The sequence below is a fragment of the Alexandromys fortis genome, unplaced genomic scaffold (genome assembly GCF_014885135.2).
Source record: "Alexandromys fortis isolate MF-2015 unplaced genomic scaffold, M_Fortis_MF-2015_v1.1 scaffold_203, whole genome shotgun sequence".
NCBI classification, from domain to species: domain Eukaryota; kingdom Metazoa; phylum Chordata; class Mammalia; order Rodentia; family Cricetidae; genus Alexandromys; species Alexandromys fortis.
Window position 1 is genome coordinate 2,614,593 of NW_026068080.1, and position 22,881 is coordinate 2,637,473.

General features: G+C 44.9%; 1 protein-coding gene across 3 annotated transcripts in view; it reads right to left on the reverse strand.

Moving 5' to 3' along the window:
* Positions 1-432: 432 nt before the first annotated feature.
* The window catches only part of Adra1a (adrenoceptor alpha 1A), a 92,560-nt gene continuing 70,111 nt past the window's right edge, over positions 433-22,881 (reverse strand). The window contains exons 3-4 of one of the 3 annotated variants that reach the window (XM_050121879.1): positions 8,902-9,140; positions 433-4,586 (exon numbers count right to left, since the gene is read on the reverse strand). In XM_050121879.1, coding sequence (XP_049977836.1) covers positions 4,578-4,586; positions 8,902-9,140 — 248 coding nt within the window. In that variant the 3' untranslated portion in view covers positions 433-4,577. Of the gene's footprint in view, positions 9,141-22,881 lie in introns of all 3 variants that reach the window. The other 2 variants (XM_050121878.1, XM_050121877.1) reach the window with 2 other exon arrangements.

Here is a 22,881-nt window from a genome sequence, read left to right on the forward strand (position 1 = left end):
GAAAATCTCCCCACTACAATACGACTCTCCAATCTTGTTCACACCCATTTCAAACTGCGTTAAAGGGCTTAACAGTGAGCAGGGGGTCTAGAAACAGATGTGAGCAGAAATGTTTAAAGTTTGTGGGTTTGTGTTGTGTGTGTGTGTGGTGTCTAGACAAGAGGACACTCTCAGGAATTGTCCCTAGGAGCTGACCACCTTGTCTTTTAGGTACAGTCTCTCACTTTGACCTGAAACTCACTGATTTGACCAGGGCGGCCAGCGAGCTCCAGGGGTACACCTGTGTGATTCTCAGTGCTGTGATCTCAAGGGTGCACTGTTGTCTTTCTTCTTCCTTCCTTCCTTCCTTCCTTCCTTCCTTCCTTCCTTCCTTCCTTCCTTCCTTCCTTCCTTCTCCCTCCCTCCCTCCCTTCCTCCCTCCCTTCTTCTTTCTTTCATGGGTTCTGGGAATTGAACTCATTCTTAGGATTTGCAAGTCAAACACTTGGTCAGCTATCTCCATAGACCTAAAAATCCACCTTTTGTGACTTTTTATGACCTTGTTTCTGCACCACTCGTTAGAGTCAAGAAAGGAGTAAAAGAATCTTAGAGTTTGCTACGTGGATTAAATTGCTATGGAAATGACTGGAAGGATGTGTTTTGTTCGTAACTTACTAAAGTCATCGTTTTTCTTCACTTCCGATGAAGAGAGCATGCAATTTGATTGGGACTTTCAACACTGAGCTGGATGACTGTAGCAGGTGGCCTGCTCCCACCTGAAGTTAGGGATGAGGGTGGTGATGTTCAGCACAGGAAGGCAGGAGCCAGGGTGGCCGCCAGAAATGGAGGTGAGAACAAGCAAGGGACGCTGCCTTTTAATTCAACTTAGTCTCCAATAAGAGTTTTACTCTTTAAAATAATACAGAAGCAAACTGTTAATAAGTCTAGGGGTACTGGCATGTTTTCTCCCAAAAGCACCTGCCGCTGCACTGTCTCTTAGCCTCCGCATTTGTCACCGTGGGTTTGAGCATCTCTTTTGGAGACGAAAGCTGCTCACTTACCTGCCATCTGTCAGTGTCCTCTGTGCCTCTGCTTTTTACAACTGCTGTCACTTCCGGTGTGACACAGGGACCAGGAAGGACACTACATGCTCAGATTTTGATCAGTGAGGAGACAAAGTCAACATCAGCTGAAAAAGACACAGCCAACTAACACCTTGATTTGGGATTTCTAGCATCTAGGACCATAACGACCCTGACGGATGTTGTTGAAGCCGTACAAGACTGCGTTATTGAGCAAAAATGGGCCCGAGCAATGAACATGAGGATACAAATGCTGAAGCTACCAGCAAGAACTGGAACACTCATGTGGAAGAAGAGTCTTCAGGGAAGACATTTCTCTATTTCAAGGGCAGGGTAGACAAGAAGGGGAATCCCAGTTTTCAGGAGCATGCAGCATAACGTGGAGGAGAGGAACAAGGAACAGAGCTTTGGAGGAAGCAGCATCCCATGGACAGTCTAGCCGAGGTGTGCTTCCTGATGGATTAGCCATTGCTCAATGGGAAGGGGGGACTGAGTTTACTCAATGGGTTCATCAAGGCCTTGAAGAGCCTGGTGACCTCCTAATACAGAAAGTTCACAAGAAAGAGAGAACAAAAGCAAGAGCCAAAAAGTAATGGTGGAGAATAAGGTTGAGTTTGAGAGAACGGGAGAAGTGTCTAGATTGTGAGAGGTTGGTTAGAAGTACTCCGGAAACCATTCCAAGCCAAAGCGCCCCTGAAATTGTGGCCTCACAGTGTGCCCGTGCCCTTCGTGAGGGATGGATCACCCAAGAATAGAAAGGCAGAAATCCAAGGTGAGGCTCAAAGTCCTGAGAGGACCAGGGCCCTGAGGATGTTCTTGCCTTGCTGGCCTCATTTTCTGGTCCAGGCTTGTGGAACTTATCCTTTTATTCACAGCATGGTGCATGCTTCCCACAGACAGGGGCCTAATGAAACACCATTCATTGTCTGCAAAACTGGCAGGAGTGGAGGGTTGATTTATGGGGCTAGGATGGAATCAGCATAAGGTAGAAAGGACAAAGGGTGTAGACACAGCACGAGGTGGGAGAAAGGGTGTGGAAGGGAGGCTGCCATTCAGCACCTCCCAGGCCTTTCTTTCCAGGCTCAGCTTGGTTGTGGTGCCAATAGTTATGGGTCTTTACAGATTATTTCTGCCTCCATTGTCCTACCCATGGCCCAGCCTTGGAGTCTCCTTTCTCAATACTCAGATGCTGCACTAAGTCACATAATCTGAGTCTTAGTTGTGTCTGGAAACCCCCCTGCTCCTCACTGTCCCGTCAGAACTAGAGAGGAAAGGAAGGGGTCCTCCATTGAAGCATTAGCTTAGGGAAACACAGTTTTTGCACTTCTTAGGGAGTGCTAAGTAAATTTTCTGATATTGGAGCCATTTCTATTTCATTCATTAATGATTTCAATTTAACAAAAAACAGAGAAAGAGAAAAGAAAGGGAGACATAGGAGGAGGGAGACACGAGAGAAAATTCTATTCCCATTTTTCTTCTGGAAGATGCTCTCTGTGTCCCGTCACTTTTCCTAATGAGTTCCAAGTAGGTTCCAAATGCCCTAACACAGGGGACTGTGGTCACAGGGCCTCTTCAAGAAGCCTCGAAGGTTTCTAGGGATCTCCACTTCGATGAGTTCTGAGGACCTGGGAGAAATTTCAGGGCAGTCTTGGTCAAGTGGCTGCTCTGAGATGGACAGATGTCATAGGGGGAGACTGCTTTCTAAGTGTGGAAGACCCCTGGACTCACTGTGGCTTCTGTTGACCTGCCTGCCCCATAGGGCACAATGTGGGGAGTGATAAATGCTTCCCTCTGCTCCTATCACCTGCCTGGAATCCTGAGGATGAGAATGTGAACTTGCCGCTGTATGTAACAACTCATACAGCTTGGGAATGCTGACTTCATCCAGGGGTGACCCATCAGTGACCTATTTTTTATAAGCATGCCAATCACCCGCAGCCACAGTTCAGCAGTATTGGCTCTATACTGCAAGCTAGTGGTGGTGTGAAGCATGGATGGAAAACTGTGGCCCATGGGCTAAATTTGGTCCAAACCTTGCTGTCTTTTGAGCTACAAATGGGTCTACATTTTTAAAGGACTGTCCATAGCCTCCCAGTAAAGAGCCAAAACTGAGAACTTAAACCACCATGCCTGAAATGTTTACCTTCTAGCCATTTATAGAAAAAGCTTACCAACTCCTGGTATACATTAAACAGATGTTTATTTATTTATTTTTGGTTCCGCTAGGAGCACCTCCCCATTTGTAACAATGCCTCTTGGAAAAACACATACTTGACTTCTGAACACACCGTCAGAACCCTGCCAGCTCGCACACTGGGGACTGTCTGTGCCTTGCGTTGGCTTCTTGTCAGGGTGGTGCTGTGGAGAGCGGCCATCGGGGACTGCTGATCAGAGTGTGCCCAATGACCCACAGGTTCCCTTTGGGACCTTTGTATTCCTGAGGACCTTAGGGGGACAGTCACAGCTGACTTTGCCTGACACGTCGCCCTACCGAGCAGAGCAATCGCCTTCTGCCCCAGCTATTTCTCTGGATCAGTAGCAGCTTATCTGTGGAGAAAGGACAGAATGACAGGTGCCTGTCTGTCAGCCAAGGGAACAAGAACGGGTGACCATGTACTACAAGTTCTTCCCAACTGTTGGCCAGGACAGGCAGGGAGAAGGTGCGGTCAGAGTTAGAGCTCTGACCCGGAACTGAAGAAGGGAGCTATGGAAAATGTGTGTGTGTAAACTCTAAATTCATGTTGGAATTTCTGTCTTAGCTGCTTCTCTACGACCTTCAGATACATTTATTTTATTCAGCCTGATTCATAAACCAGGTTGTTTATCTTTTTTTTTTCTCTAAACGCAATGCTAAGTTGTGCTAAGATTTTTTTCCCCCACCTAATTAAGTCTGTGTTTTTCATGGCTCAACAATCCTCAAACCCAGCTTATAATGTGACTGCATTGAGTGTGCAACAGGGACCGCATGACAATAACTTTCAAGCGACACGAGAGAAAAGGTCATTATTTGCCCTTTGTGAACAAGCCACCAGTTTCAGGACAGTTTCTTCCCTGTCAGTTGCGGCAAAGCATGACTAACCCTTCCTGTTTTGAGTCACGGCTGTGGTCATTCTCCTCCTTCAACGCTCCCTGACACCCCTACGGCCTTTGGAGGTTCAGCAGCGCTAGTCTGAGACATGGCATTCTCCCGCAGAGAGCAGGCAAGGCTCTTTCTCACCTCGCTCATGTGCCACAGGGCCCGGGGAACATGAATGAGAGCCCATCCATGGCACCGTTGCCCAGGGACTGGCTTCATATGCTGCTAAGATCCTAACTCGCTTCCCGGCCCAGCCCCCACAACAGTCATGTCCACTCATTCATCTTGCAGGGAACCTGGCGGGCCAGAGGCCACTGTTGTCACGGCTTTTGGAAGATGTGACCTCAGCTCAGCTCCTCAGCATAGTTTGGAGGCCCAGAGCAGGTGCTGTGTTCCAACTGAGCTCTTTCGGAACTGTGTACGGACAGGTGGTTTCACGGTTAAAAGCCCTGGTAGTGTAAAAAAGAGACCAGAGTGACCGATGAGCACCTCTGATGCCTGCGCATCTGCTACCTCTGTCTCCTCTTGTTGCCCTGGTTTTCACTCGCCTCTCATCTGTTGCCTTCCACCTGTTCGCCGTTCCCTATGCTGATGAGCCATCTCTTCCCCTAATTAGACAGCAAACATTCATCGGAGAGGCAGCGTCATATTTTGGCAAGAGGATGGGGACAGAGCTATCCCCAGAAGCAGTGAGGAATGTTTGTTAGAGGTGACTAAGGAGCGGTGACTAACACAGGGACAATTACCTGCTCAAGAAAATGCTTCCTAAAATAGTTTTGTTCCCGGGCTTTCACCCCACAACCTATTGTGCTAAAAGGTCTTCGTGGTGGCTCATATAGAAAAGGAAGCAAGCTAACATGCACAGCTGTTGACCAATGGCCCGTCTTCAAAAACTGCCAGTGGCTGGCTTACCCAGAGACCAGCGTTCTGAGTGGCATCCAGGAAAGTCACGTGCCCAGCATAGGCTCTGTACTTCCTGGTAGGATGTCTCTGGCCTCTTCCCTTTTTGCTATCTTGTAAAATAAAGGTTGGAATTTAGGTGTGTGGGAACTGGTGTTGCAGCTGTTTGTATATATTTTCGAAAAGGCATACTTCCTAAGTGCCCATGTTGACTTCCACACACCACTCAGTATGTGTCCCAGCTATCATTGGGCCTTTCCATTCTTGTCTAATTCTTCCATGTTCGGGTATATGCTCATCTTGTCCTGGTTTAGTACAACCTATCCGCTTTGTAAGGTTTTAGCCATATCTGGGAGGACTATGTCCTGGAGATGGGAATGCTCTCTAATCGTTGGAATTATAGATACAAGGTTTGATGGTGTATTTGCTAAGATTAATTTGTAGAAAAAACCCCAAGGGAATAAATTCCATTAAAGTTGGGGTGTGGAATAGTCTCCTGAGAATCTCCAATTCAAACTCTCCTGTCCCAGTGTGCGAAGCAGAGGTACTGTGTAGAAGGTGAACAGCTAGAGGGAAGCTCAGGCTTGAGCCACAGTTCCTTCTTGACCATGGGCAAGTCCTTAGCCCTTCTCAACCACCAGAGTTCATTTTAAAACTGGCAATGGAAGAGTTTCTAGAGGATCAGAGTCACTGATCCCTGACATGTGATGGAGCTAAGAGAAGCCGCCGTAAGAGAGGGCTTATAGCTCAGCTATCATACTCTGTCTTGAATGGGCCAGTCGGAGTCAGTGCTGAGAGCTGGAAGCTTCAGTGCTTTGCAAAGGGTATCACATGCAGAGTGATTCTGTGCAGAAGCAATCTGGGATGAGAACTATGACAAGGAAGAGCTTTTCTTGCAGTGATATAGCCTGGAGTTTTTTCTTAATAGGGTATCATGTAGTCTAGGCTTTGCTCAAACTTACTATGTATCCAAGGTTAACCTTGGACTCTTGATTCTCCTCTTTTTACCTCCTGGATGCTGAGTTCACAATCATGAGCCACCGCTCTCAGTTTTAGGTGCTGCTGGGCTGTGTATGTCAAGCAAGCACCCCACCAACTGAGCTGCATCTCTGATGCCCCGGAGAAACTTTCGGGTGAAGAGAGCCAAGGTCCCTCTTCATACACACGGTCTGAATCTCACACTAGTCTCAAAGTCGCCTACCATAACAACGCCCCCTTGATTTTGTGACAGAGAGACAATCCCAAAGCGATCGTTTTCTTAGAACACGCAAGAGAGGACATTTTAACTGGGGTTACTCTGGGTAAATTCTTAAAACTCCAAATAGAAGCAGTAAACACGTGAATATAAATATGACAATCATGCGTTTGGCTGTAAGCATTTTAGATAGTTTTTGGCACACTTAAAGGTACAGACTTTTTTTTTTTTGATCGATGATTAAAAAGACATTCCACTTTTATGCTGTTTACCCCACTTTTGTCACCATGTTTTTTGGTAACATTATCAATTTCTTATAAAGTTGTTGTGTTTCTAGTCAGCACCCTGCTGTGGGAATGGAAAAGGCTGTTAGATACTTGCTTCCTTAAGAGGGAGGGATGCCAGCGGGGTGTGCAGGCAGTTGTTTACGGATAGCGCTACATGCATACTATTGGTTTTTATCTGAGGACCAGAACTGGCATTAATGGTTGCTTTTTAGTGTGCCTAAGCTTTCCACTTTTAACATTTGTGTTTTTTCACCCAGAGATTTAAAGATCATCGGTGGCGCAGGATGGTACTCTGCTGAAGAAAGGCTCTGCTCCTCCCCATGAGGATGTTCTTCTATGGGGGGATGACAAGAACAAGGGTCAGTTTTAGAATGCAGCTGTAGAAGGAAGTTAATTGGAACAAGGAAGCTTATATAGAGAAGATGAGCCAGGCTTGCATTCCGGAGTTCTTCCTGGATACTCTGACACTCACATCTGGTAGAGTTGTTAGGAGCTATGCAGAGAGCCCAAGAAAAGCCTAAAATCCCAGCCAATTTCTCAGTAGCAAAAGCCAATTTCAGAAGAACACAAGGCCAAGAAACTCTCTTGCTGGCCAACAAGAAGACACGGCCCAGGAAAGGGTAGAGGAAGCAGGTCAGATTCAAAGCTCCAAGACAACCGATCACAAAACCCACAGCCACACGCATGCACTTCCTTCATTGCGATGTGGATAAAGATTTGCCTGTAGAAAGACTTATGGCAGAGTTCAGTTTGATGTAAGGAGGGAAAGGAAAGCTGCAAGGACCAGGAGTCTCCCTGCGGAGGTTTCATAGTAACTTCAACCTGCTCAGATGCTCTTAGGGGAAGAAGTTATGAAAAATGTTGGCAGTTGTGATTCTTATTAGGGTTGGTGCCACAAACATTAAACCTTATTTTACAATTCTTATGGAGGAATGACAGACATGTTTTAATTTTTATGTGTGATTGCCATGGTCACCATTCCTAATAATGTGAATTATTAAGAATGCAATATATATATATATATATATGTTTTGAAAAAAGTAGGAATCAATTTTGGGCAGTTATTTGGCAATCAATTGAAATGTTTGAGGGTGAGCATCAGTATGTTTGAAAGCTTAGGAGGGGTGTGCCTGGACCCTGAGACTCCCTCTATGTGCAATCAGTGAGCCCCATTCACTACACAGCAAGGAAGCAGGTGAGAGGAAATGGAAGCCAGTTTTCTGCCATTCCTGAGTTTCCATTGTGGAGTCCTGGAAAGGGCGAGTGGTTTGTCCTATCAAAGAAGAGGCAGAACAACAGGGCATTAGCTTGATGTTAGCATCCTCCACATTCCAGCTTCTTGGTCTTTAAGGAGGTAAAAGAAGAAAGCCTTCCTTCACCAGGTCTTGCAACTGTTGCCCCGGCCATACCCTCTGCTCGTGAGAAAAGCATGCTTTCCCTGGCTAGTCCGCTCATACTCCTTGGATCCAAGGATGGAGAATGTGCCTTAGTTTCAACTGGGGATAAGGAACCCATCAAAAAGCAACCTCTGCGAAGACCCCTGTCCAGGTTCACCCAAGCTGAGACTCTGGTGGCGCTTTCAAACTCACTTTAAAGCATGCTGGCCACTACCTTATACTCCTTTCTCTCTAGGCCCCCTCTCCAGAAATGTCAAATGTGGTTGCCAGTGGGTTCAGCCTGAAAATAAAATACCCGCCCTTCCATCAAGAAATAGCTCCAAACTTAGAGTGTGTGCTCAAAATATTCACAATGAAATCACCATCCTGTATTTATAGTCTTTTGGATTGTGGATGAAATTTTCTTTCCCATGGTATTTCTTGTTGAAAGGGTCAGTTGTGGAAAGCAGGACCAGAGAGTGGCTGAGGGTTTGAGCTGAAGGGAAACGGGCCTTCCATCATTCAGAACCAATTAGTTACCAAATACCCTGCCTCTTACCCTGTGCCCTCCCCCACTGTCCCCGGGAACTGGTGCCCTCCCTCTCCCCTTTCCCAGATGGGGACCTCCTTGAACGGTCCTGGATTGTCCTTCAAGAATTTACTGGCCTTCTGAGAGGGAATCGGAGGTACCTAGCATCACCCCTCTTCCTGTGACCTTTCCCGTTCTCTAGACTTCCTCCCCATTTTCACCGAGGGAGATGGTATGGATCTTAATGGTTGGAACTTGGTGATTTTCTTCGAGGCTGGGGGTCGAGGACCCCACACAGCAGCAGACCTGCAAAAAGCTTTTACTTCTCACCCTGGCTGTGGTACAGGCAGATTGGTCCTTCGGCATTGTAATCCTTGCCGATCCCTGGGACATGGAAGAGAAAAACTTCCATTCACAGACTCCGTCTGGCTTGGAGATCTTGTAGAAAGTCTCTCCCGAGCCCACGGGGATACGAACCATGTCTCTCTGCTGTCCTTCCACGGCCTGGCTGGGCGGGTGCAGGGTGTAGCCCAGGGCATGCTTTGAAGACTGCCGTCTTCGGAGACACTGGATTCTCAGCACATTCTGAAAGGCTTTCTTGAACTCCTGGCTGGAGCAAGGGTATATGATGGGGTTGATGCAGCTGTTTAGGTAGCCAAGCCAAAATACTATTTTGAAAACGGTTTCCGAGGGCTTGAAATCAGGGAAGAAGGAACCTGAAAGAGACAGGAAAGGATTACACAGATGATTGGCAGGTCAAGGGGCCAATCACTTAAAACCACAAACCAACACACATCTTTTTCTACTTTTAAAAAGTTTCAAAAGCTTCCCGATGCACGCAAGTGCCTCATATTTGCTGATAACCCCTTTGTTATGATTTCAAAGATCATTTCAGACTGCTAGGGTTGTACCAGCTCCCTCTCTCAGTGATAGACAATCACGTGTTGGTTTCCTCAAGCCTTAGAGAGTGCAGCATGCCATTTTTGGTAGATTCTAGACACACGGGTTTTCCTGAGTTATACAATAAGGTAGGAGTACATTCAAACCCACATCCACATTAAAATGTGATTACCCTCGCTGAGCCGGTGACTCAGGCATTTCATCCCAGTGCCTGGGAGGCAGAGGCAGGCGGATCTCTATGAGTTCAAGACCAGCCTGGTCTATAGAGTGAGTTCCAGGGCAGCCAGGACTGTCACACAGAGAGAAAAAACTGTGATTACCCGATCCTATCCTCTGTGAACAGAAGGACCAGCCCAGCACTCCTTATTTTTCCACCCCAGACATTTATTAGCTCCCTGAAAAGGCATTGTATGGTTTTCTGTACCCCCAAATGTTCCTCTTCATTCCTTTCCGAGGGGTTTGTAGGAACAGCTTCACAGTCCTTTCTGCCTTCCCCTGTTTCACTCCTGAGCTGCTCTCCTTTCTTCCCTTGCTACCAGTAACAGTCTGATGTCCAGTTAGGCGAGTGGTTTTTGGGGACATCTTTTTTTTTTTAAATATAATTTTTTATTGAAAAAAAATTTCCACCTCCTCCCCGCCTCCCATTTCTCTCCCCGTCTCCCTTTTCCCCCCTCCTCCCTCTCTTCTCCCCCTCCCCCCACTCCTCTCCCCCTCCCTCTCCAGTCTGAGGGGCAGTCAGGGTTCCCTGCCCTGTGGAAAGTCCAAAGTCCTCCCCGCTCCATCCTGGTCTAGGAAGGTGGACATCCAAACTGGCTAGGCTCCCACAAAGCCAGAACATGAAGTAGGATCAAAACCCAGTGGCATTGTCCTTGGCTTCTCAGCAGCCCTCATTGTCCACCATATTCAGAGAGTCCGGTTTTATCTTTTGGGGACATCTTATGACACCCGCGGGCTTCCGTCTTTCCTTCTGAACAAAGCAGGGAGTTAAATGAAAGTTTTTCTCCTGGCCCCACACCGCCTTTATCCTTTCTTCTGCCGACGACCTTTATTATTATTTTAATTTATCATTTGAGAGGTTGGCACATGAATACAACGTATTTTGATCCAATCCACCCTTACATCCTCCCCTCCAACTTCTCCCACAACTCACTTCTTTTCCCTCCCAACTTTATGTACTCCTCCTAGAACTCAGTGAGCCTGCTCAGTGCCTCCTGTGTGCTGGAGCGGGGCAGTCCAGCAGGAGATGCATTCCTGAAGAAACCCAGTACTCTGCCTCCTCCAGCAACCATCGCGGCTAGGAGGTCCTCAAGTGAGGGTGGGATTTCATGGGCCGCCTTTTCTATCCATGCAGAGAGACCATAGTCTTGATTTTCTTTCTTTTCCTTCCTCTCTGAGCTGCAGACCCATCAGAGTTCGGGACACACGGCATGCACGCTAGATGCTCTTAGAGACTGCCCCAGCCAACAGCATCCTGATCTCAGAGACACAACTTACACACCATGGAAGTCAAAACAGACAGAAGGGTGCAGCAGATGATGGGACCATTTATCACCAAAGTACAAATCTTGTCAAGTTCAACCATGTCTCAGAGCAATCACAGACACACAAGAATTGACAGGTGTTTACTTTGGAAAACCATACAGCTGAGGAAGTTTTATTCTTAAGGTTCCAAGTTTTCAGCGCTGTCTCATTATTAAAGCAAAGTTTAGAGTCATCAATTATCTGTCTTGAGTCAGGCACTGCGCTTAACTTTTTGCATATAATTTAACTATTATTAGTAATATTGTGAGTGGTGTGACTTCTGGACTGGGAAGATGACTCAGTCAGTAAAATGTTTGCCTTGTAAGCATGAAGACCTGACTTTGGTGCCTAGAACTCATATTAAAAAAATACAGATGGGAAGCATATACTTATCCCAGCCCTAAAGAGGTGGAGACAGGTGGATCCTTGAAGCTTTCTGGTCAACCAGCCTAGCCTGTTTATTGAGTTCTATCCAGGGAGACAACTTGTTTTCCACTCCTCCACACACATGGATAGTGCCTAAGAAATAAGACCTGAAGTTGTTGCCTCCTGACATTCACACTCATGCACATACACATGCAAGCATGTGTGCATCTATATGCATCCACACACATTTGTGTGTACAAACACATGCTCGCATACCAAATGACATACTTATTATTAATGTTTCTATTTTTCCAACAAACAAACCTTAATGAGGTCGAGTAAGTCAACCAAGGACACTCAGGTAGTCTCTGGCAGCACTAAGACTTGGCCTTAGACGGTCTAATTTCAGGGACTCTCAGAATCTCCTAGACTAATATCTTGGCAAGAGGATGGTATACATGAAAAAGTGAGATGGGTAAGTCAGGGAAGGCTGAATTAGAGTCAAGCGTTTCCAAGCTTCACGTGGGAGCAGAGAAAGTCTATGCTAACCAGATGACTGGCTTTGTGCAAATATGGTCAATTCCAGGGGGAAATTCATTTTGCATTCCAATGACTATATATTGTTCAATATTTCTCTCTCATGGTGACAGCCATGTGATTAAGGCAAGCCATTTTACAAAGCTCGGCCTTTTCCTGGGCACAGTGACTGATGACAAGCAGAGATGAGCTGGGCATAGCAAAATCCACCTCATCTGGAGATTTCATTACTACAAATCAGCTGGACAGGGGGAAGTATTTTCCTTATTTGAAGAATTTTTTTTTTTTAGCCAACAACAGCAACCACGCAGCCCATCTGCCCTCTGAACATGAAGCTATTAAAGTGATTTGAGAGCCCCAGTCCCCTCAAGGATGCTATTTCTGTTTAGAGTCCAGGTTTGCATTTGTAATTCTTACTCGTCCCTTCCATGGGCTAAGATCCTGGGCTCTCTTCCTGGGGTCTCTATGCTGTGTCCACAGTGTCAGCAGGAGATGCGGTTCTTGTTTCTGCACCCACCACCCAACACATCCCATTTGGTTTTCCTGCAGCTGAGATGTAAAGCAAAAAAAGAATTTAGTTGAAAACCAATGCATTAAGATTTGGATGTAAGATAGTGTCCAGCCTTAATTCTTCAGGAGTATTTTCTTTTTGATCCAAGAACATCTTTGGAGATTGACTCTTCAGTGAGTGGGAGATACTTCCGGGCCAAAGACCTTTCCATAAACAGCACGTTTGGTTGATTCCATTAATTGTGTGCTAGTACCAGGATGTGTCTAAGCTTAGTACGTCCTTGCCCACTCTCAATCTGATGACTTCCCTAGAGGCCTATGGCTGGATCTCCTTCCTTGCACAGAGCATTGGTCTCACTTTAGAGGGGATGCGTGAGAATCTCTCTGAGTAGCTGCTGATGGATTGCGCTCAGGGGAAGGATTCAGAATAGTGCCTCTACCAGCAGCTTCCCACTGGATGAGAAAAGATAGCAAGGGGTTGTGTTCTCCTTTGATTACTAGCCATATCCTCAGCTCTCCCTCTTCACTTCATTTTCCTGCCTTAGGAAGAGAGCCCGGAGTGGGCATTGGGCTTAGAAAAGAGTTACCACCATACCACCTAGTTCCTAGCATCATTCCTTACCCCACTATCTCCTCCCTTGCCCTTACCACACAGACCTAGTCCTTTTTGAACTCCCCAAACTTCTCTCCCTAAACTCAGTTTCTTCTCAGACCCCCTTCTCCCAGGTTCCTGGTGATGCTTTTGAGTGTGAACACAGATGGGGGATGCTGTCCCTGGTTCTCCATCTACGAGGACCACCAGAGTAGAACCAGTTATGTTGTGGATGTGTGATGGTTAGTACTGCTTGTCAGTATTAACAGGACCGAGAATCACCACGGGGACAAATCGCTGGTCATGTCTGCCAGAGATTTTCTAAGTTAAGCCAACTTGGTTGGGAAGACCCACTTTACAAGATAGGTGGCGCCATTGCATGGGTTGGGGTCTTGGACTGGACAAAAAGGGAGCTAGCCGAGCACTAATGTTCATCCTTCTCTGTTTCCAGGTATGGATGCTGTGTAACTATCTGTTTCATACTCCTGCCACCATGACTTACCCACTATGATAGATCGTATCCCTTTAAACCACAAGCTTACAACTTACTCACCATGATAGACCATACCCCCTTAAACCATGAGCCATAGCAAACCTTTCCTTCTTTAAGTTGTTCTTGCCGAGTGTTCAGTCACAGCAACAGACAGGCAGCTAATACAAGACAGGTTTCTCTGACCCAGACAGTAGACTATGCACCCGCATTCCACTAGGAACTCTTTTGTGATCACCCACATGGTTCCAGAATCTGGCACAATGACCTGGAAGGCCAAGTGCCATCCCTGCTAAGTGGTTGACCAGGTTGACAATGGCTGTAGCTCACTGAATGGCTGAATGTTTTTGTTTTTTCCTTGCTTGTAGCTACCCTGTGGTCTGGGGCTTTTATTTTTAATCACCATAGCACTTTGCTTCTCTCTTTGAGCCACCTTTTTTCTGTTGTCTCCACTCTCTGTGTATATTCTTTTCAGTTCTCTGGTGTTTTCTGGGTTGGCATTTCTCTCTAGTTTCTTTCCCATTCTGTAGCATTTGTCAAATGCCTCAGGGTTTCTTGTCAGGAAAGAACAAGTCTTCTGAAGTCCTCAGGTGAGAAACTCCTGCTCCTTTTCTCACTATTGCTGTGTTCCATCTCCCAGTGACCTCTGTCCGGACTTTGCCACCAGGGATCCAACAGCAATCAGCTTAGCTGCTGGAACGTCTTGCCCTATCGGCCAGGTCACCTTTCACATGTGAATTTGTCTAATTTCTTTCTTTTATTTTTTTTAAAAGATGGATGTATTATGTATGTATTTATTTATTTTATGTATGCAAGTGGTCTGTCTGCATGTATGACTTTATGCCAGAAGAGGTTATCAGCTCCCACTAGAGATGGTTGTGAGCCTCCCTGTGAGTGCTGGGAATTGAACTCAGGACCTCTGAAAGAGCAGTCAGTGCTCTTAACCTGAGCCACCTCTCCAGCCACCTAATTTAATTCTGAGATTTTAGAAAATTTTTAGTTATTTGGAGCTTCTTCTTTTAAAATTATTTTATTATTCATTCATTTATTCAGTGTGTGTGTGTGTGTGTGTGTGTGTGTGTGTGTGAAACCATGTTGCAACATGCTGTAAAGGTCAGAGGAAAAACTTTCCAAGATAGATTTTTTTCCTTCCGACTTGTTGAGGCAGGATTTAGTATTATTATTATTATTGTTATTTTGCCCCCGTCCCATGTAGTTCAAGCCAACTAGCCTGTAGATTTTGAATTCTGGTCAGTTTGTTTCCACCTCTCCTCTTGCTGTAGGAGTGCCAGGGTTACAGATGTGTACTACTGCATCTGGCAAAGGGTGGGCTCCAGGGATTGAACTTGTTTGTCAGAGGTTTATAGTGAGTGCTTTTGCCTGCTGAGCCATCTCCTTGACTTGGGACAATTGAATGTCCATCCACTATTAGTTGCTGCAGGTTTTGGGACTCTTTTCCAACGAAAATATTGTGACCACCTTAACACCAGCTGGCTAGAGACACCGAGAGCAGGTGCTCACGGCCAAATGCCAACAACAACAATCGTCTCACCTTTAGAGAGTCAGAATCCTCAGTTCCACTGTAGAAGCTTCTAGATCTCAAGGAGAAACAGACACTGGTGAATTAAAATGAAGCCTCCTAATGTTTCACCCGAAGTCCTCACCATCAGAAACATCTGACTTCTCGTGGTTGACCCAGGGCTCCATTGGAGCCTTGGTAACAAAACACTAAAAGGCTTTGCTGTTACAGTTTTGCTTCAGCTATGAGGTGAAACAACCCCTTTTCCTCAGTGCTCTCAGGAGAAGACCAGCCAGCATTGATCCCCTTACCTGTGTTTGCCCCACAGCACTCCTATTTACTCCCAAACTCAGGGAGGGCAGAAATGGAGGGCCTCATACCTCAGTTCCAACCTAGCAGTGGTCCTCAGGGGGCTCACTTTTCTAGCTCAACTGCTTCTTCTTGGCTCAGGGGGACTGAGTATGGGAGCAGAAAGCTGTTAGCCTTCCAGCCTGTGTGCTTCTTATCACCTATCCGAAAGCTTGAGATCCTGGAGGCAACTTTAAGAGACCCTAAGTTGGGATGAGTCCCAGGTCACTGCAGCCATGGACTTCCTAGGCTTCAAGGACCGGCAGGACTCTAGAGACAGCAGCCTCCCAATGCCTTGCAGAGACAAAGACAGTTAAGCTGAGTAGGCCAGTGATTTCCCTAAATCGGATGATTCTTCTATCACTGGGTTAAGACTAGACCCAGATCCTTTTTCATTTTACCTATGCTGACTCCCAATCTTCACATACCGTTTTAGTTATCCCATGATGGCATGGGGACTGTTAAAGGCAATGCAGGCGGCTTCTGTTGTGTGGCACATATGATAAGGAAGCATGAACTGGTTGGTATAACTGATATCTACATTGTTTAAAAAATTAGAATGTACTATTCAGAAAGCTTTCCAGAACATCCTTATTATTTTATTTTGAAAATTAGAGTTTAAGTGACTTTAGATTTAAAATAAAAGGTCAACTCTAAAGAAAGGAGAATCTGATGTTATGTGACCCTGGGAGAAAATTACCCTTAAATGTTGATTATTGTCTAACCAATGGTCTCAGTAGTAGGCCTGGTCCATAGCCAATGGACATAGAAGAGAAACAATTGGCCAGTTTGCCAAAGAACTCCAGTGCCAAGTAACATTCAGGCCAAACAAGTTGGCACCTTAATACCAGGGAGAAAATTGCCTCATCCAATCAAGCCCCAGAGAAATGCTGGAGGTATGACAGCGTAAGAAGAGACTCAAATTTCTTAGTCTCTTGGGGTCTACCAGATGACCCGTGTTGGACTCCTCGTTTGGCGGTGTCACAGTGACCTGACTAAGTACCTCCTGGGTTTCATTCAGGTCACAGTTAGACAGTTCTCAATTACCAGAAATCTTCAGAGTAGCCACATGGCCAGGGAATCACTAGGAATGCTGCCTGGGTTAGCCTATAGAGGAACCCTAGATTCACAACTCAAGACCTATAGACAAATTCCCTGTGAATCTCAATTCAAATCTTTGTATATACAGTTTACATTTTCCTGGGAAGAGCCTTTAGTTTCTGTTAGCATCTTACAGTGGTCTGTGGTGATGGTGATGGCTAAGCCCGGGGAGCTAGTGAGGACCAGTTGGGCCTTTGCCTGGTGCACCTCCTCCAACCTATGTCCCAAGACAGCGCCCAGCTTATAATCAGGGCTAGCAGATGTGACTTGAGGGTCTTTCTGGAAGTATCTCTCCTGTCTAACTGGAAACTGCTTGGTTCTCATCGTATGCTTGAATGTAGACATGTGACTCTTCCCTTGAGAGAGTAAGAATATTGGGTCTTTCCTGGACTTGCTGGCAGAAGGTGAGAAAGCGTGGAGTCATGGAAGGGCATAGTGAGTAAGAGGAATGTACAAAGTGAGTGAAAGGGCAAGCTTGGATCCCCTGGGTGTCTGCCCAGTGTGGGGTGGGATGCCTATCAATTCCCCCAAGAGATGCAACCACCATCACTCTCAGATTAGGAAAGGCAAGAAAACATCAAATTATAGATGAAATACGCTTTATAGCCTTCTCTGGTTATCCAAACACAGCTCTGCAGAACCAGAGATTTTACCCCAAATACATCCAAATTGCCCAAACCAGAGCTCCTCAAAAGTCCTGTCTCCCAAATCAACAGTGCCCAGGGCATTACTTCTCTCCTTCAAAAAGGGAAGCATCTGCTGAACGACATGGGTCACACACCATCTTTCTGTTGCTCCTAAGACTGGGTCCAAGATCATCAAATAACAAGCTGCCAATCAAGATCTTTCATCAAGACCCTGCTCTCTCTCTATACAAGCTTCTCTTCCATTACTTTATTTGCTTAACAAATACTTCTCCGGGTCAGGCAGTGCAGTGGGGACTGAGGAGGGGGTGGTCAGAAGCAGGCACATAGTTCCCGCCTGTGGAATTCAGAATCTACACCCATACCCAGTCAATCCTTGTGCAATGACCTATGGGTTTCCAATGCAAAGGTTTCCTTCTTGTCACAGTAGACTTTTCCTGTCTCTTCACTGATCCACTGAGGCCACTACAGCCTCAGAGACTGTATGATTCTTCTCTCCTTCTCAGTGATCTGTCTCCTATAGATACTTAAACATAAATCTATTAAAGTTTCTTTTGTTTGTTTTTAAGACTCTGGTGAAAGTTTGACTTATCTGTAAAACCCTTTACACATTCAGTCTAACCTGCTTCTCCTCCTTTACACTATTTCACAGATGTTAGTTTTTTTTCTAGCAACGACTTCTATTTTCCGTGATTTATTTATTTATTTGTTTGTTTATCCTAAACCAGAGGACAGAGCATTTCATTTTCAGCTTTGCTGTTGTATTCCCAACACTGGTAACAGTTTTTAGGATATGTAGGCTCCTGCCAACACAGCGGGATGGTGTCCTTTACCTTTTTATGACTCTAGTCTTTTTAAAGTTGCTACTTGTGACCCTTGTTTCTGTCTTGGTGATGGGCATAGCACTCAATGAATGTTTGTGGAGTCCATGGATGGCCTCTGCTGATGGAAGAAAATTTTATTTTGAATAAAATTCCTGCTTCATTAACTCACAACTATAAATACACTGTTAGAAAGAGAGAGATCTTAACTCAATTCCAAAACTGTATCTTCCCGTTCCTTAAGATGCTCATATTTACATGAAAATAAGAACATTCTCCAAGCAATTTTATATGGCTAAGTTGCAGGCACTTCATAAAATTATTACTTCCAGTACTTATAAAAACATTTTATAGGGTCTTGAAGGAAGAGCTAAAGCCTATAACTCAGCTGTGATAGCCATCATCTCTACCCATATTTGTGGACGTGAGTCTGGAGCCAAACACCATCAATCCAAAGCCGTGACATAAATAACCAAAATCGGTCTTCCAAGAGGAAATGTGGGACTTTTTCAGGACTGTGTGCCTTTGCAATGAGTTGAAAGGTGCAGTGAAGTCCGAGTTCTAATTCTCGCCAGTAAGGTCATGGGTGAGCCAGTTGATGTTGGGGTAGTGAGAAGTGAACAGGGGAGCTCACGAAAGGGCTTTGGTTCTGGGTACTGTTTAATGCTTTCTGGAAATTTTCCCTACTTGGAAACTATGTACTATGTACTCTTGATGGTTCCTAGGTCCCCATAGGCGTGTCCACTGGTTCTAGAGCCACCTTCCAGCAGTATGTAGGAATTAGGATAACTACTTCTTTTCCATTCCTGGTTCCTACATGTCAACCTCCCTCTCCTGCCAACAACAGCCCAGGATGAGCCAGGGATGGGGCTGTCTGGTTCCCTTCCTCTTCTCTCAGGCCATAGAGAAAACTAGCCTGGGCTCATGTTGTACAAACTACCATAGCCCCTGATCTCTACTGGGTGTGGGTATTTTAACTGTCAGAATAGATACAGCCAAGAGTATTAACAGCTCATTTAAAATGTACAGGATGTCTTTTAGAATCTATAATATGGCTTCTAAGCACAGTGAGGCTAGCCAGTTTTACTATAAGGGATTGCAGCAATAAATTTTTAAAACAGTAATAGTGTGTTGATGACAGGCATCACTGTAAATGAGAATTGGCTATAGAACTGTCTTCCCTCATAAATTTTGCAGCATTTAGGTACTTCCACTTTGCTTGAAGGAGCCATTTTTTTTTCACTCTTCAAACTTAATGAAGTCTTCTGAGGTCTCTCCTGGGAACTGTGGTACTTCCAGGGAGAAGACTAAGCTTGGAGTAGCTCATTGATTTCTACACTGAGTTTCTTCTTTTACCCAAGACTCTCAGATCCTCTTCCCTAGATTCCATCTGAATTCCAAGCCCCTGTTTCCAGTGCACAAACATCAGCCCTTCCTCCCGATGCTCACAAACTGGTTCATCCTTAATAAACAAATCTAACTCATTGTCTCCTGTGGAACCCACTCTTCCTTCTTGCTCCAAATGCAGGCAAGGGCAACCTTTCCCCTCAGTTGCTCAAGCCAGAATCCTGTTGGCATCTTCAATCACCCACTCTCCTAACTCCTTCACGACAGCTAAGCAATGGGTTCTGGCCATAGAGCTTTTAATGTCCTGTCCCTCTCCATCTTCATTCAGGTCACCATCTCCTTTTGCTAGGACCCTGTGCCATTCCTCCAACTGGCTTCCTGTTGTTGGCCTTACCCCTTCTGTGATGGCTTTTCTTGGTAGTCAGTTTGACTACATCTGGGATTAATGAAAACCTCAAAATTGAAGGGGCGCTCCTGGGAGAAATTTTCACTTAATTTGAAGTGGGAAGATGCACTTCTAATCTGAATCTTTGAGACTGGACGATGTACCTTTGATATAAATCTCGAGGTGGGAAAACCCACCTCTAATCTGGGCCATGCTTTCCATAAGGACATGGAAGAAGGAAGCTTTTGCTCTTTGCTTGCTTTCTCTCTCCTCCTTAGCAACTCTGTTCCTTCACTGGCATTAGACCCCACTACGTCATGATTCTGGCATATACTGAAAACCAGGTGAGGCATCCATTGCCTACAACAACTACTGGATTCTTGGACGTTCTGATCATGGGTAGCCATTGTTGAATTAGCTGGACCATAGCCTGTAAGCAATCCTAATAAATTATATACATGTAGCCGGGCGGTGGTGGCACACACCTCCCAGCACTCGGGAGGCAGAGGCAGGTGGATCTCTGTGAGTTCGAGGCCAGCCTGGTCTACAAGAGCTAGTTCCAGGACAGGAACCAAAAAGCTACGGAGAAACCCTGTCTCGAAAATTCAAAAATAATTATATACATGTATGTATTCTGTAAGTTCTATTACTCTTAAGAACTCTGACTTATATACCTTCCAAGCTATTTTCACACTATAGCCTGAGAAATTCAGAGAAAGAGAGAAAAAAACAGTCCTGATTATATCCCTCCCTTGATAAATTAATCTCAGTGACCCTTCCCTGGTGAAGTACAAATACTAGGAGACTGAATAGTAACTTGATTTGGTAACAAGTTAGTTACATATTTTTTTTTTCTAATGCTCACCCAAGTATCTCACCAGTATCAAAGAAGAATAGGGAATTCAGTCTACAGGATTTGAATACAAGTGTGCTTGTTAAGTCTATGGAGCAATATAGTGTCTTTCACTCATTATGACTGATGTAAAGCTAGACTGGATGATGTACACAGTGGCTGATGTGTTTACTTCTAGACTAAAAATGTGTTTTCTAGGCAGCAACATATACACTAAAAGTCTTCTTAAGACCAAAGAAAAGAAACCATGCACAGAATGTCCAGTGGCTCCACTGGAAGTTTTGACAATGGCTCAGAAAGTTTGATAAAGCTCAGAAGACAGGAGACAGAAATGAAGATTCATGGGTAAAGTGGTAAAGAAGAATCTAAGCCAGGAAGCATGGCATTCAAGGCTGTTTGAAAGATCTAATCTTGGAGCCAGAGAGATGACACAATGGTTAAGAGCCCTTAGGGCTGTTCTGGCTGAGGATCCAAATTCTATTCCCTTCACCCACATCCAGCAGCTCACAATCACCTATAACTCTAGGTCCAAGGGATCTAGTACCCCCTTCTGGCCTCCGTGTGTGCCTGCATACATATGGTATACATACAGACAAGTAGGCACACACACATACACATAAATAGAAATAAGTAAAAATTTAAGAAGAATGATCCAATCCTGGGTGCAGGGTGTCTTTTTTTTTTCTGTTATCAAGGGCAGCCATGTTTGTCATGGAAGGTTGTTCTCCAATGTTGTGGTTCCTGCCTGACATGTCAACTGATACCCATTCCCACTAGGGGATTGCTTGAAATCACATGACCAGAATCTTACTCTTTGTAGAGCATCTTACTGGAAAAAAAAGGAGGACATGAAGTTTGGAGGAAAGCATTAGAGGGAGATGGAGAGCCTGGAGGGCAGTGATGATGGGTAGACATGATAAAAATACATAGTATAAATGCATGATATTTTCAAAGAAAAAAATAAAAATTTTAAAATACAAATTAACGATCCATGAAAGCATAGCCCCTGCTAAGCTGATCATTCTACAATGGAAGACTACATATTCAAGAATATTTTGGCAAAACAAAATGATTTTGAAGGGTTAAAAACAAAGGTCACAAAGTTGGGTGGGTAAGGAAGGGGGTGGATCTGAGAAGGGTTAAGGAGACGGTGGTAAATATCATCAAAATGTGTTTTATGAAACTCTCAAAGAACTAATAAAAATAAATTAATGAAATAAAAACACTCCTTAGGGAGACTCTTAACCCCGAAACCTCAGAACTTCTTGAGAAGCAAACAGTACTGAGGGACAGCAAACTGGTTGTTTTGAATGTCTTGCTTTCTTTTAATATTGTAACAAATTGTCCACTGGGCTACTTTTAAATGTCCATATAAAAGAATATGGGTATCTTGTTTGCTACAACAAGTTACTTAGCTTGATTTACTTGCTTTGGAGAGAGGGTAGGGCGGAAATGGTTCAAGGACTTTACAGATTTTCTTCACAGATAACCATATTCATCTAAGTAATACTGAAATATTTACTCTCACTGCCTGCAAACCCTTAGGCGTGAAGAGTCAAGTTGACTTGGCTAAAAATAGGCAATGATGTGACCATCCAGTTAAGTAGGACCATCCAGCTAAGTAGGACCATCCAGCTAAGTAGGACCCAGGTTAGGTGCTTTAATTTTCGAATTCCTGGTTTATATATAATGCTTCCTGCTACTTAGTATTCTAAAACTTTCATTTGCAATGGTAGAAATTCCTCTAATTAATTGGAATCACCCAGGAAATCTACGTGAGGAACCACGGGCACTTTTGCGATGAACATCTTTAGCTGGCATCTAACCATCAAGTATATGGCCTGGTCCTTTTTGTTTGAGCTTACGGCTTTGTGCACATTTCTACTTAGATGTCCTAGGACCCTGAATGGTGGCTAAATCCAAAGTGACACACGTGGTTCTGCTTGTCTTCCAGGGCTTCACCTTTGTAAGCAATAGACAGCAATGGGCTCATTTGTCAAAAAAAAGTAGGGCAGAGTGATGATTGATCTTGGTCTTCAACTTGACTAGATTTTGAAGTGCCTGGGAGATGGGTAAGTCACATCTTCACTTATGCCTGTGAGGATGTTTCTAGAGATTAGTTAAAAAGGAAACACCTGAGTGTGGGTGGAACAGCCGAGAGCTGGGGGTCCAGATAGAGTAAGAGAAGAGAGAGAAGGCTAGTTAGCTCTCTTTCTTGGATGCTGTTAGTGAACAGTCAGTCTCTTCCTGACAAGATGGACTAACACCCCTAAAACTCTGAGCCAGAGCAAATCTTTCCCTGTTGAGATTGTTTATCTCAGGTCTTCGTCATGGGAATGGAAAGGACCACAGAATCAATTCTGCCATCATCCTCTGGTCATCCCCAGCAGATGGCAAGTTGAACACTGCCCGAGTACTCAATGTCCATTCATTATCTAAGCCAAGTCATAACACTTGTCACCTGCAAAAGCCTTCTCATAGGACTTCAGCATGTTTTTATAACAGTTCCCTTTCCCAGGGATC